The sequence below is a fragment of the Heterodontus francisci genome, chromosome 9 (assembly GCF_036365525.1).
Source record: "Heterodontus francisci isolate sHetFra1 chromosome 9, sHetFra1.hap1, whole genome shotgun sequence".
NCBI classification, from domain to species: Eukaryota; Metazoa; Chordata; class Chondrichthyes; order Heterodontiformes; family Heterodontidae; genus Heterodontus; species Heterodontus francisci.
Window position 1 is genome coordinate 115,902,362 of NC_090379.1, and position 14,377 is coordinate 115,916,738.

Consider the following 14,377-nt stretch of genomic DNA (forward strand, 5'->3'; position numbering starts at 1 on the left):
TGAAGCCCTTTGGGACATCCTGAGGTTGTGAATGGTGCTATATAAATGCAAGCCTTCCTTTCTCTCGAGCAGTAGTAGCCAGCTGGTAGCTTGTATGCCTGTGGTAGGGAAACTCTGGATCAACTCCAGGTTGGCCCGAAGTTGGAAACATCATTAAAATAAATGGGGTCACTGTGGGATGTAGACAACAACAGTGGAATGGTTCTGAAGGGAACGAGGCCTTAAGTGGCAGGTCCCTGATGTGCAGCAAGTATCTCATGTGAAAATTAAATAATATGTTTTTCACTCCTCCTCACCTGGTTTGCTCCCTTAGCTCTGCTGACTAAACAGAAAACAATGGAACAAACTAGTATCAAAACCAATGTGCTTGGATTTCTAAATTACATTTAAGATTTGTCTGTAATTATTTCAAAAATATTATATCCTTTCGTAAAGATGGGACCTACAAGACTGTTAACTTTTCTGCGTCCAGACATCAAACTGACTGTTAAATGCGAAATTCATATATTTTTCATTATTCAATTTGATGTCCTGAGAAGCACGTTTTCCAATAATAAATGAGCAATTGTAAGTAAAAGGAACAGGATTCTCCCGATCTCCCTTTCAGTAAAAGCTGAATATACTTGTAGCAAAAACAATTAAGCCAGAACTGAATAAAGTTACACTTACCAAGCTTCCAAGAATTTATCAGTGCTGGGCTTTGGCTCCAAAGTAAGACGTTTTTCAAATTCAAAGCTGTGTATGGACCTTAACTTTCTTAATAGCGGGACATCTCGATCTGGTTGCAGAGTCTCAGAACGCACCTTCACGGGGGAACTCAGGCTTGGCCCATTTTGAGGTCCATTTCCTGCACCATGGCTGTTCTCTTCTTCTGTAATGCCCTGCATTTCCAAAGGAAAACTGTTTTACTGCATCTGAAACATGGACCACAAAGGATGGCTAAGTGCCACTATTAACTAGTCTTTTCCAGTCACCCACTTATCCATCCTTATTTCTCTTTTGCTACTTTATCCTCTCTCTTTCTTCACAGTTCACTTAGCAGTCCAATTACTTAGTCAGTGTTTTGTGTTAATTACCTATAATTTAGACTGGTGGACTCTCAGGTGGATGTAAAAGAACCACCAACTTAAATTTATATGGCATATTTAATATAGTAAAACATTTCATGGCATTTGGCAAGAGCAACAGAAGGAGATATCAGGACAGATGACCAAAAGCTTGATGAAAGAGGTAGGTTTTAAGGAGTATCTTGAGAGAGAGAGCGTTGGAGAGGCAGAGAGGTTTAGGGAGAGAATTCCAGAGCTGAGGGCCAAGAAAGCACAACTGCTAATGGTGGAGTGACTAAAATTGTGGATGCACAAGAAGCCAGAATTGAAGAGAACATAGATCTGTAAGGTTTGTATGGTTGAAAAGGCCATGGAGGGAGTTGAAAACAAAGATGAGGATTTTAAAATTGAGGCATAGTTGGAACGGGAGCCAGTGAAGGTCAGCAAGAACAGCAGTGATAGGTGCATGAGATATGGTGCGAGTAAGATTCGGGCAGCAGAGTTTTGGATGTGCACAAACTTAGATGGGAAGCTGGCCAGAGGGGCATTGGAATAGTCAAGTCTACAGGTAACAAAGGCATGGACGAGGGTTTCAGCAGAGATGAGCTGAGGCAAGGTCAGAGTCAAGCGATGTTATGCAGATGGAAGGTGAGCAGTCTTGTCGATAATGCAGATATATGATTGAAAACTCATCTTGGTGTCAAACACAACACCAACGTTACAAACAATCTTACTCAGCTTCAGTAGACAGGGAACAGGGTTTATGCCAGGGACCAAAGCCAACAGTGCCAGTCTTCCCAATATTTAGCTGGAGGAAATTTTGCTCATTCAACATTGGATGTTGGACAAGCAATGAGACAAATCAGACAGTGGAAGATCCAAAGAGGTGGTGGTGAGATAGAGCTGAGTATCATCAGCATATATGTGGAACCTGAGGAGTGTTTTCAGATGATATCGCCGAGGTGTAGCATGTAGACAAGAATTGGAGGGAGTCAAGGATGAATCCTTGGGGGAACTCCAGAGGTAACAGTGCTGGAATAGAAGGAGAAGCCATTACAGATGATTCTCTGGCTGCAATTCAACAGATAAGAATGGAATCCCAAGCAAGGGCAATTCCACCCAGCTGGAGGACAGAAGAGAGGCACTGGAGGAATATAGTATCGTATGGTCAACTATATGGGGCGGCACAGTGGCGCAGTGGTTATCACCGCAGCCTCACAGCTCCAGGGACCCGGATTCAATTCTGGGTACTGCCTGTGTGGAGTTTGCAAGTTCTCCCTGTGTCTGCGTGGGTTTCCTCCGGGTGCTCCGGTTTCCTCCCACATGCCAAAGACTTGCAGGTTGATAGGTAAATTGGCCATTATAAATTACCCCTCGGATAGGTAGGTGGTAGGGAAATATAGGGACTGGTGGGGATGTGGTAGGAATATGGAATTAGTGTAGGATTAGTATAAATGGGTGGTTGATGGTCGGCACAGACTCGGTGGGCCAAAGGGCCTGTTTCAGTGCTGTATCTCTAAAAAGGAAACTGTGTTGAAGACTGCAAATAAGTCGATAAGGATGAGTGAGGGATAGTTTTTTCTTTCCACAGCCACAGTCACAAAGACTGCCATTAATGACTGACAAGGGCCGTTTCAGTACTGTGGCTGGGCATGAAACCTGATTGGAGGGATTCAAACATGGAATTGTGGGAAAGATGGGCATGGATTTTAGGAAGCAAAAACACATTCAAGTACTTGAAAGGAAAAGAGAGTAGAGGATGGAACGATGGTTTGCAAGGACAGAGGGGTCAAGGGTAGGTTTTTTGAGATTTGTGTAGATTCTAATTGTACAAGTCTTTCAGATGAGATATTAAACCAAGGAATATAAACAGAAACTGCTGTAAATACTCAGCAGGTCTGGCAGCATCTATGAAGAGAAAAACAGAGTTAACATTTCATGTCTGTGACCTTTCATCGGGACTGAGAAAGATTAGAAATGTAATAGGTTTTGAGCAAGTGAAATTGGGGAGGGTGGAAAGAACAACAAAAGGGATAAAAGGAGGTAAAAGGGCAGGTATTGCATCTCCTGCGCTTGCACGGAAAGGTACTGTGGGAAAGGGAGGGAGTGTTGGGGGTGACCTCTTCCCCTTCACATCCTTCTGACCCCATCCCTTCCAATCTCACCCCTTTCCATGTTTTTAACGAAACCCGCCGACCTTCCCCTCTCTGATCCCGAACAATCTGTCCTTAGCAATGACCTCAGTTTCATTCCCTTACACCCCCACCTCAATGAATTTCTGGCTTGGCATGACACTGGGCTCTTCTATCACCTTTGCCGCCACAGCCACTTCTTTGGCCAGGGGTCTTCCCCCGTACAGAAGACCCTTTTACCCGCCTCCAGTATTCTCCTTCCACCTTGACCCGTCCCATCCCTCTGGTCTCTTACCCTCGCTAGATCTTTTCATTGAGAACTGCCGGTGTGACATCGGCTGTCTCAACTATTCTTTCACTCACTCTAACCTGTCCCCCTCTGAACTTGCAGCACTCTCAGGTCTAACACGAACATTACCATCAAACATGCTGACAAGGGCGGTGCTTCTGTTGCCTGGTGTACTGTCCTCTACCTAGCGGAGGCTGAACGTCAAATCTCTGACACTTCCTCCTACCTCCCCCTAGATCATGACCCCACCACTGAACATAAGCCATTGTTTCCAGGACTGTCACTGGATAGCCTCCCACCACGATCTCCAATTTCATAATCTGTGAACCCCAGAGCCCACTTTTACCTCCTTCCCAAGATCCAAAAACAGGACTGCCCTGGTAGACACATCGTTTCAGCCTATTCTTGCCCCACTGAATTGATCTCTTCCTATTTCGACTATTTTTTCTCCCCTTGTGCAGTCTCTTCCCACCTACATCAGTGACTTTTCTGACGCCCTCCGTCACTGTAACAGTTTCCAGTTTCCTGGCCCTTACGGTCTTCCTTTCCACCATGGATATCCAATCCCTCAACACCTTCATCCCTCAACAGGATGGTCTGAGAGCTCTCTGCTTCTTCCTAGAACAGAGGCCCAACCAGTCTCTATCCACCACCATCCTTCTCTGCCTGGTTGAATCATGTTCTCACACTGACAAACTTCTCCTTTAACTCCACTCCAAATAAAAGATGTTGTTAAGGGAACTGTACTGATCCCAGTTATGCTAGCCATTTTGAGGGACATATGAAACATTCGTTGTTCCAGTCCCACTCAGGTCTCCTCCTCACCTCTTTTTCCAATACATTGGCAACTGTATCAATCTGGTTTCATGATCTCACCCTGAACTGGAAAATTTTGCCAACTTTGCTTCCACCCTCTCTTACCTTCACATGGTCTATCTCTTGACTCTTCCCTTGGCTTCTCTGTCTCCATTTCTAGGGATAGGCTGTCAACTAATAATCCCACTGACTCCCACAGCTACCTTGACTACACTTTCGCACACTCTGCTTCCTATAAGGACTCTGTTCCATTCTCCCAGTTTCTCCATCTTCGTCACATCTGTTTGGACAATGCAACCTTCCAAGCAAGTGCTTCCCATGTCTTCCTTTTTCCTCAAGCGAGGATTCCCCTCACTGTGGTTGAAGGGGTCCTCGACCATGTCTGCTCTATTTCACGCACTTCTGCTCTCACCCCTTAGTCTCCTTCCCAGCATCCCTTATCCTCACCTACCACCTCACCAGCCTCCGTATTTAATAGATCATCCTCCGCCATTTCTGCCACCTCCAAACACATCTTCCCCTCCCCTTTCAGCATTCCAAAGGGACAATTCTGTCCGTGACACCCTGGTCCACTCCTGTCACCCCAACACCCCTTCCCACAGGACCTTTCCATGCAAGCACAGGAGATGCAAGACCTGCCCTTTTACATCCTCACTTCTCACCGTCTAAGGCCCTAAAACACTCCTTCCAGGTGAAACAGCAATCTACTTGTCCTGCTTTCAATTGAGTATACTGTATTTGCTGCTCACAATGTGGTCTCTTCGACATTGAGGAGACTAAACTGGGAGCAGACTGGGTGACCACTTTGCGGAACACCTCCGTTCTGTCTGCAAGTATGACCCCAAACTTGCAGTGGCCTGTCATTTTAATTCTCCACCTTGCTCCCACTCAGACCTTTCTATCCTTCTCCTGCTGCAACATTCCAATGAAGTTCAAGGCAAGCTCGAGGAACAGCACCTCATCTTTCAACTGGGCACTTTACAGCCTTCTGGACTAAACATAGAGTTCAACAATTTTAGATTGTAACCTCTGCCCCATTTTGTTTCATTTTTCTTTGCTGGTTTGTTTATTCCCCCTCATGTTTCTCTCTCAGTTCTTTTACTTTGCCTTTGGACGGCTGCTATTCAGGATCCTGCCATTCACGCCTCCTCTAGACACATCTTTTGTTTCTGTACTAGTCCCATTACCACTGCCTTTAGCCTTGCACCATGAAACCTTTTGTCATATAATCTCTTTTGCCCTCCACCCTATCACAGACTTTCCCTTTTGCTCTCACCCTCCCCCCTTTCACTTGCTCAAAACCTATTACATTTCTAACTTTTCCCAGTTCTGGCGAAGGGTCACAGACCTGAAATGTTAACTGTTTCTCTCTCCACAGATGCTGCCTGACCTGAATATTTCCAGCATTGTCTGCTCTTATTTCAGATTTTCAGCATCTGCAGTTTTATGCATTTGCATTAAACCAAGGTCCCAGTTGGGCCTAAAAGAACCCAAGGCACTATCCAAAGAGGAGCAGGGTCTACTCCAGTCAGTATTAATTTCTCAATTAACCTCATTTAAAAAAAAACACTATTTGGTCACTATTTCATTGTTGATTGTGGGACATTGGCTGCCACGTTTCCCTATATTACAACCACAAGTACACTTCAAAAGGTAGCAATTGGTTATAAAGAGCTTTGAGACATTTGGAGGTTGTAAAAACTGTTGCAGAAAGCCAACTTCCTTCATTCTGTAAAAAGATATTTCAAGAGAACACAAAGGTTGAAGCAAAGTGCACAAAATTTGATATCTGCAACTGTTCTGAATTTAGTCTACCCTGTTGAAACACAGAGCAGATCTGTGAGATGTAGTGATGGTGAATAGCATTTAAGCTTAAAGTAATGATTTCTTGTGATTGCTGTGTTGTTCCATCACCATTAACCAATGATCCTGGAAGTATTCTTCCAGATTTTCTGACCATTTAGATGACAATTTATCTTTCAATAGAAGCCTGGCTTATTTGAGGTTGTCTCCTATCCTTTGCATAGATTCTTTATAGCGTTGTAACAAACTGCTGGATTTATCAAAAATTGCTACTGTAAAATAAATCCCTTTCAATGTTTATAAAGTGATAATTCTTAAACTGCAGTTTTAGTCTCATCACAACTTGGCTAGACATTCATTTAAAATGTTGTGCAGTATAAATAGTTTCTAATGTGCTTGAGTATACTGAAATATAGACTTTGGGAGGATCTGCAATAAATCTGTTACACAAAGCCAAAATCTACTCATCTCACAATGTTAGAAATGCCACTATTTTTTTTTTTGAAGTGTTACATTTATTATGTAATAATCAGCCATACTTAACTCCAGGCACTGTGGCTAAAATTACAAATAAACTAAAAGTTTCATAACATGATGCATGAGAATTTCCCTGTCAAAGTGTATAAATTTAGGCTGATTAATGTAGGACAGTCAAGAAAATAGCTGGTGCCTTCATTAATTACTTAATAGTCAGCTTATTGATGGGGTCCTCACATTAAAACCCGTGAGAGCATAATGCCTGCCTTCCAGTTAAAATAAAAATTGTATTCCTTTTCATAATTTAGTAAATGGTGCATATAACTAAAATCATTCACATCAGTTGTCCTACTTTGTCTTACATTAATTGTAGATCTCTTTTATAATTGTTCACTGGGAAATAAAAGGAAATGCTATTTTAAACAACAGGATGTCACACAATTTATCAGAGCCCCTGGCTTATGGTTGCTGCAGTATCTTCATGCTCTTCCCTTGGAGAATAGTGTGAAGTAGTTGGAAGGATTCGCAGGCTGATTAACAGACTACAACGAACCCTCCATCCATGGTCCGGTGGTTTACAGTGACTGAATGTGTCAAATTCCAAGCACTTGGAATTTTATGAGTACACTAGGGATTGAATTCTGTGATCCAGGCTGGAAGAGAGTGAAATTAAAACAAAGTGCTGGAAATACACAGCAGGTCTGGCAGCATCTGTGGAGAGAGAAACAGAGTTAACAATTCAGGTCTGTGACCTTTCATCAGGACGCACAGTCACAGACCTGAAACGTTAACTCTGTTTCTCTCTCCACAGGTGCTGCCAGACCTGCTGTGTACTTCCAGCACTTCCTTCTGCAATATGGAAGAGGGTGAGGATGTAAGAAAGAACAAAGGGCATTTGTTCTAGGTTACTCACCTGGGAGGCAGTAGAAGACTGGATCCTGGAATGTATATTTGGGGAATGGGACTATGTGGATAGCTCACTTAGGGAGCAGGCACTGTTGATGGACTGTATGGCCTGGAACAGTGCTGTAAAATTCATGGGTAGCTTTATTCTTTGTACAGCTGAGTTTTGCCTGACCTTGGATCTTTCATTGCTGACATTATACCAAAATCTAAAAAGTTTGATTATCCAGTACTGACATCCTTGATCCTGACGAGCATAAAAGTATTACCAAAAATATATATTTATGAAAAAGTAATTTATGCATCACAGAGCTAATTAAAATAAAACAAAGACTTGCATTCATATCGCACCTTTCACAACATCAGGATGTCCCAAAGTGCTTTACAGGCAAGGAAATACTTCTGAAATACTGTCACTGCTATACTGTAAAAAATGCAGCTACCCATTTGCAGACCACGAGGTACGTGAAACATTAATCATGGCCAGATAATCTGCTTTACTGGTGCCGGTAGAAGGATAAATATTGGTCAGGGTATTGGGGAAGAATGCTCCTGTTCTTTGTTTGTATAGTGCCATGGGATCTTTCACATCCAGCTGAGAGGGCAAAAGGGGCCTTACTTTAGCGTCTTCACTGAAAGATGGCACCTCCGACAGTGCAGCACTCCCTCAGTACTGCACTGGAGTGTCAGCCTAGATTATGTGCTCAAGTCTTTGCAGTGCGACTTGAATCCACAACCTTCTGGCTCAGTGGACAAAGTGCTACCACTAGGCTGTCACCGATAATAAGAGCACAATTTCAGCAATTCAATTATCTTAAGTCAGCCCTAATAACACATCGTACATTACAAAGTATTAATCAGTGTACTCTATGTACCACAAGCAAAGTCATGGAAGATCCACTAGTAAAGGATAATTTATCATCTTGGCCTCAAGAGTGGTTATATTAGAGCAGGATACTGGCCAACAGGACAAGGGTCACTGTTCTAATGCTGCCCTCTTCCCAGATTTTTAATAAAATATCTAAGAGATTATTCCATGAGGGGCAAAGAAAAATGGCTCTCATTGCAATTGGCTTCAGTTACCTCCCACACATATCTCTGGGATGTCACTAAAGGACAAATGTTTCTGACGGAAATGTTAAACCCAGTTCTCCTGGTCAACACTTGGACAGCTGCTTCTTAAAAAGCTCATTGAAAGCAGATATAATGTAATAGCTACTCAAACGTTTTTCAAACAGGACAACAATTTCCATGGAAACTAATGGAGACTAATCTTATATTACAGGGCACCTAACAGAGTTAAATTCTAATTTGATTAGTACGTAGAAACAAATGACCAATTACTATGCAACAAGGTAATTTCTGAGCTTATGACCAACAATCTAATTCTGGTCCGTTAACATAATAGAAAATTTATGTTAAAACAATTACACCACGAGTTCTACATGGCACAACTGGGTCAGTGTCGGTAAGTAACTTAGAAAATCATTAGTGATTCCAGATCTTTAGAAATGTCCATATTTACTAAGAACAGTCAAACCCAAAACAAACAGGAAAATGAAAAACATCACATGTCACAATAGTGACAATCATCATTGATGCCATTTGGTCCTCTGCTCAGAGGATGATTTGCTTCCGCTCCAGTTTGATGGGTTCTGAGATGGCTGGTAAGTCCAATGCATGATCTGGAGACTCTGCCACACGAGGGGCAGGTAGTGCTTGAAGGGTCAGGTAGATTAGTTTGAAGGTTTGTGCGTTCCCTCCGACACCTCGACTTCGCCTCCACATCTTCCTGACGAAGTCCCTCGAGGTGTACAATGCCTTCCTGCCTGATCTTTCTCTATCTAGGACAGCCATGAGCCAGGGACTCCCATGAGTCGATGGGGATGCTTGGTCTCTTCAGGGATGCTTTCAGGACATCTCTAAAGTGTTTCCGCTGTCCTCCCGGGAGTCTCCTGTTGCAACCGAGTTCGGAGTAGAACAGCTGTTTTGGGAGTCTGGTGTCAGGCATGCGAACGACATGACCTGCCCAGCAGATCTGGTTTTGGGTGATCAGTGACCCGATGCAGGGTAGGTTGGTTTGGGAGAGGAAGCTTGCCACTTGATTTGCAGCATCTTGCAGAGGCAGCTCTGGTGGTACTTCTCCAGTGCTTTGTAGGTTGTCCAAGTCTCCGAAACATATAGAAGCGCAGGGATCACTACTGCACGGTAAACCATGATTGTCATCTCGGGTTTGAGACCCAGATACTCTCAGCCAAAGGCTGAGCTGGCACATTGGAGGCGATGATGAATCTAGCTGTCTATGTCAGCTTTTGCCGAGAGCAGGCTTCCAAGATATGGAAAATGGTCTACATGTTCCAGGATCTCGTCATTGATCGGGGGAAGCTGTTGCGCTGTGGGAACTGGTTGGAAGAGGACCTTCATTTTCCGAGTGTTTAGTGCAAGACCCAATTTCTCATGTTTCGGAGAAGGAGACGACAATGATCTGGAGTTCTGTTTCAGAGTGAGCGCACACGCAAGCATCATCTGCATATTGAAGCTTAACAACTGAGGTTGGAGTGATTTTGGGTTTGGATTGAAGGCAGCGTAAATTGAACAGTTTCCCATCTGTTCTGTAGATTAACTCCACGCCGGCGGGTAGCATTGCAGCGAGGAAAATGGAGAAGAGGGTTGGTGCGATGAGACAGCCTTACTTGACCCCAGTCTTGACTGAGATAGGATCTGTGGTGGTTCCATTGGTGAGGATCACAGCTTGCATGTCATCGTGGAGTAGATAGAGGATGGTGACAAACTTCTGAGGGCAGCCAAATTTGAGTAGGTGGCTCTATAAGCCTTCACGATTGAGAGACTCGAAGGCTTTTGTGAGGTTGAAAAAGACCATGTACAGCAGTTGGCGTTGCTCTCTGCATTTTTCTTGGATTTTCCGCAATGACGATCTGTGGTGCCTCTCGATGGGCGAAAACCGCACTGCAACTCCGGGAGGAGCCCTTCAGCCACTGGGAGGAAGCGATTGGGGAGGATCCTTGCAATGATCCTCCCTGTGGCAGACAGCAGGGAGATTCCTCTGTAGTTGCCGCAATCAGTCTTGCCTCCCTTCTTCAATACAGTCACGATCATAGCAACCCTGAAGTCTCCCAATATTGCTTTTGTTGCTTCCGCAGCTTGGGGGGCTAAGCTGATGGAGGTGGTGGTCATCCTAGCAGTCATCAGTACCTGTCTCTGTACAGGTGATGTAGATATCTTTGTGGACCCTCTCTCGAACAATGACATAGTCGAGAAAGATGTAATATATCCAAGTTTGCAAATGACACAAAGCTGGGTGGGAGTGGGAGCTGTGAGGAGGATGCAGACAAGCTCCAGTGTGATTTGGACAGGTTCAGTGAGTGGGCAAATACATGGCAGATGCAGTGTAATGTGGATAAATGTGAGGTTATCCACTTTGGTGGCAAAAACAGGAAGGCAAATTATTTGAATGGCTATAGACTGGGAAAGGGGGAGGTGCAGCGAGACCTGGGTGTCCTTGTCCACCAGTCGCTGATAGTAAGCATGCAAGTGCAGTAGGCAGTTAAGAAAGCAAATGGTATGTTGGCCTTCATAGCAAGAGTATTCGAGTATAGGAGCAAGGATGTCTTGCTACAATTATACAAGGCCTTGGTGTGACCACATCTGCAGTATTGTGTGCAGTTCTGGTCTCCTTATCTGAGGAAGGATGTTCTTGCTATGGAGGGAGTGCAGCGAAGGTTCATCAGATTGATTCCTGGGATGGCAGGACTGACGTAAGAAGAGAGATTGGGTTGATTAGGCTTGTATTTGCTAGAGTTTAGAAGAATGAGAGAGGATCGCATAGAAACCTACAAAATTCTAACAGGACTGGACAGACTAGATGCAGGAAGGATGTTCCCAATGGCGGGGGAGTCCAGGACCAGGGGTCACAGTCTAATGATAAGGGGTAAGCCATTTAGGACTGAGATGAGGAGGAATTTCTTCACCCAGAGAGTGGTGAACCTGTGGAATTCTCTACCACGGAAAGCAGTTGAGGCCAAATCATTAAATATATTCAAGAAAGAGTTCGATATAGTTCTTAGGGACAAAGGGATCAAGGGATCAAGGGACACGGGGAGAAAGCAGGAACAAGTTACTAAGTTTGGATGATCAGCCATGATTGTATTGAATGGCGGAGCAGGCTCGAAGAGCTGAATGGCCTACTCCTGCTCCTATTTTTCTACGTTTCTATGTCTCAGTGTTTGGACTGCAGGTATTGCCATGAGGTCTTACGTTTGTCTCACTGGCGGTACAGGGTGTTAGTTATGACGAGGTCATGCTCAATGCATTACCGTCAGGAGGAGAACTCATTTGGAGTTTGCTTTCCCTACTCCTTCCTTGCCAATCACGCAGAGATTTGCAACCTTCCAGACTCTGGTATTGAAGTCTCCGAGGAGAATCAGTTTGTTGTGTGCTGGGACTTGGATTGCTCAAGGTTGGTGTAGAATCCCTCCTCGGCCTCAAGAGTAGGAGTGTATGCACTGATGACAGTGGCATGCCCCTTTCTTGTTAGGGCGAGCAAATAAACCAGTAGATAGTGAAGGCGAACTGTTGACATGTGGACATAATAGCCCTGAATTAACACTGGGTTGTATACTAATGGCAAAGCCATACAGCACCAACAGACACCAGATAAATAAAATAATCCAAGCACAATCCAATAATTATCTTATTCACTATTTTGCATAATCTCCTTTTAAGACTCCTTTTTTCCTGCTTGCTCTCGAAAATAGCTCGCACACATCAAGGTAAAATATCTGCACTGATGAGACGATTGCTGGTGGCCTGAAGGACAGAATACTACAGTGACTTCCTACACTGAAGGGAAAAAATTGCAAGGCTACAAGGTCATTTCCATATACGAACACAGTTTTGCATATAATTTTCATTAAGATGGAGAGCATGAATACAATTTGACAATATTATGATCTCTATTAACATTCTATAAACTCCACCACCCTTACTTAAGACACAATACACAATTTACCTTACAGCCAGCCAACTTCATTTTGTTCCTGTTGATGTCCATTTCTTCCCAAACATCCTTCTCTCCAACATAAGGAGCTTGAGGGTTATGAGATCCTTGCATTTCTGCCATCCTTTCCGGGCAAATTATGCCTGGAATAACATTCTCACCATCACTGAGCTGTTCATCCTGCAGTACTTCATCAGTGTTTTCTTTCATCAGATCTCCTGGCACCAGTGAAGCATTAGCAATTCTGTCAAAACACAAGTGGCGAGACACTTCATGCAGTCTGCTTTTCAAAGGAGGAAAAGAAAAATAGCAATTTCTAAAATTAATTTTTAAAAACATGTTTCTTGACTGCACACTTGTCTGACAGAGAGATGGGTTACTGTTATGAACTGGAATGCACTCACTGCCTGTATGGTGGTGGAAGCAGATTTAATAACTTTCAAAGGCAACTGGATATATAGTGAATAGGAAAAATTTGCAGGGCTATGAGGAAAGAGGAGGGGAGTGGGATGAATAAGATAGCTCTTTCAAAGAGAAAGCATAGGTACAAATGGTTGAATAGCCTCTTTTCATGCTGTAAAATACTAGTTCCTCTCTTAAAAAGTTGTCTTGTGATTCATACAAAAAGCAAGTTATCGCAATGAGTGCATGTTTCTTTTACGGAGTGCGATATATTGTATGTTTTATGTTTATGTTATATGTTTTATGGCAAAATTCTATCATACATTAGTTGCTTATGAACAAAATCTGCTTTCCAAAAACACGACCCATTTGATGCTATGTTCTTGCAATCACTTGTAGTGATCTGTGTAGGTCAGTTATAATCATTATTTACATGACATTTTCCCATTGCTAGAAAACTACTGCCTCAGCTGTGTCATTATTTGCAAACCATCTAACATATGAATGGATAATGACACAGCTAATGGGCAGCTAACTGTCTTTAACTGGTTAATTGTCAAGGACCCTGAGGATGGTTCTGTGATTGCACAGCTGAGGAACTCCTCTACATTCACTGGCAGTTCAGGCTCTGCTCCACTTAGAATATCAATTTTGGGTCCAGAACTATTAAAGCACTAAGATTCCAAGCAGCACATTGCGGAGGAGACACTGAGCAGCTATTCTATCGTCTGCTTTAAATGCCAGTGAGTACTGAGTAGCACAGTACACTTTAGGGATCAAGGAATCAGGAGAACATATTGGGGAAATCGACCTTCTGATATGCTGATCAGTTAGTTATAGGGAACAAATCAATTACAACAGATTATGTACATCAGGTGGCTAAAGAATGCATTTTTCCTAAGAAATGGTTGACCATTTTCCTACTGTTGGAAAGCAACTGGAAGCAAGTAAACTTGATGGGGAAATTCTAAGGTAACTTGTTCTAAACAGAAAAAGTTAACAGGAAACCAAAGGAACTATTCAAAGGGCTAACTGCAATAGTAATCAGCAACCCACAAAATTATTAGGTTTTAAGCCTCTTTGGTTGCATGATGGTTTAACAGATTCCGCCATCAAGTGACAAGGCACAGGGTTATGCCTGCAATTTCCCCATTTTGGGATTGCTATTTGGAGAAAGGCTGTCCAGGAAGCATAGAGAGATTGTGAAAAAGCTAAGCGGGCACGATGTGAATTTCTTAGTGGCTGCAAGAAAAGTCATTGATTGTATCTTGGGATCACAGCACTTGGTTGCTAAGAACTGGTGTATTGGACAAGGCAATTTAATGAGGAAGGGGGAGTTGGCTGGGATCGGGGGAAGAAAAAAAAAATTAGAAAGCAAAGTCAGGGAAGTATTTTGTTTTTACTACAAAATACACAAAATGACTTAAGTTTCTCTGTTTGCAGGAAGTGTATGGTTTATGATTAGAGAACTATATTCCCACATAGTGCAGTG

General features: G+C 43.2%; 1 protein-coding gene across 2 annotated transcripts in view; it reads right to left on the bottom strand.

Annotated features, from left to right (window-relative positions):
• ttbk2a (tau tubulin kinase 2a) overlaps positions 1 to 14,377 on the bottom strand; it is a 290,578-nt gene that overhangs the window by 56,735 nt on the left and 219,466 nt on the right. For both annotated transcript variants that reach the window (XM_068039750.1, XM_068039749.1), the window contains exons 11-12: positions 12,496 to 12,727; positions 670 to 881 (exon numbers count right to left, since the gene is read on the bottom strand). In XM_068039750.1, the coding sequence (XP_067895851.1) occupies positions 670 to 881; positions 12,496 to 12,727 (444 nt within the window). The remainder of the gene's footprint in view (positions 1 to 669; positions 882 to 12,495; positions 12,728 to 14,377) is intronic.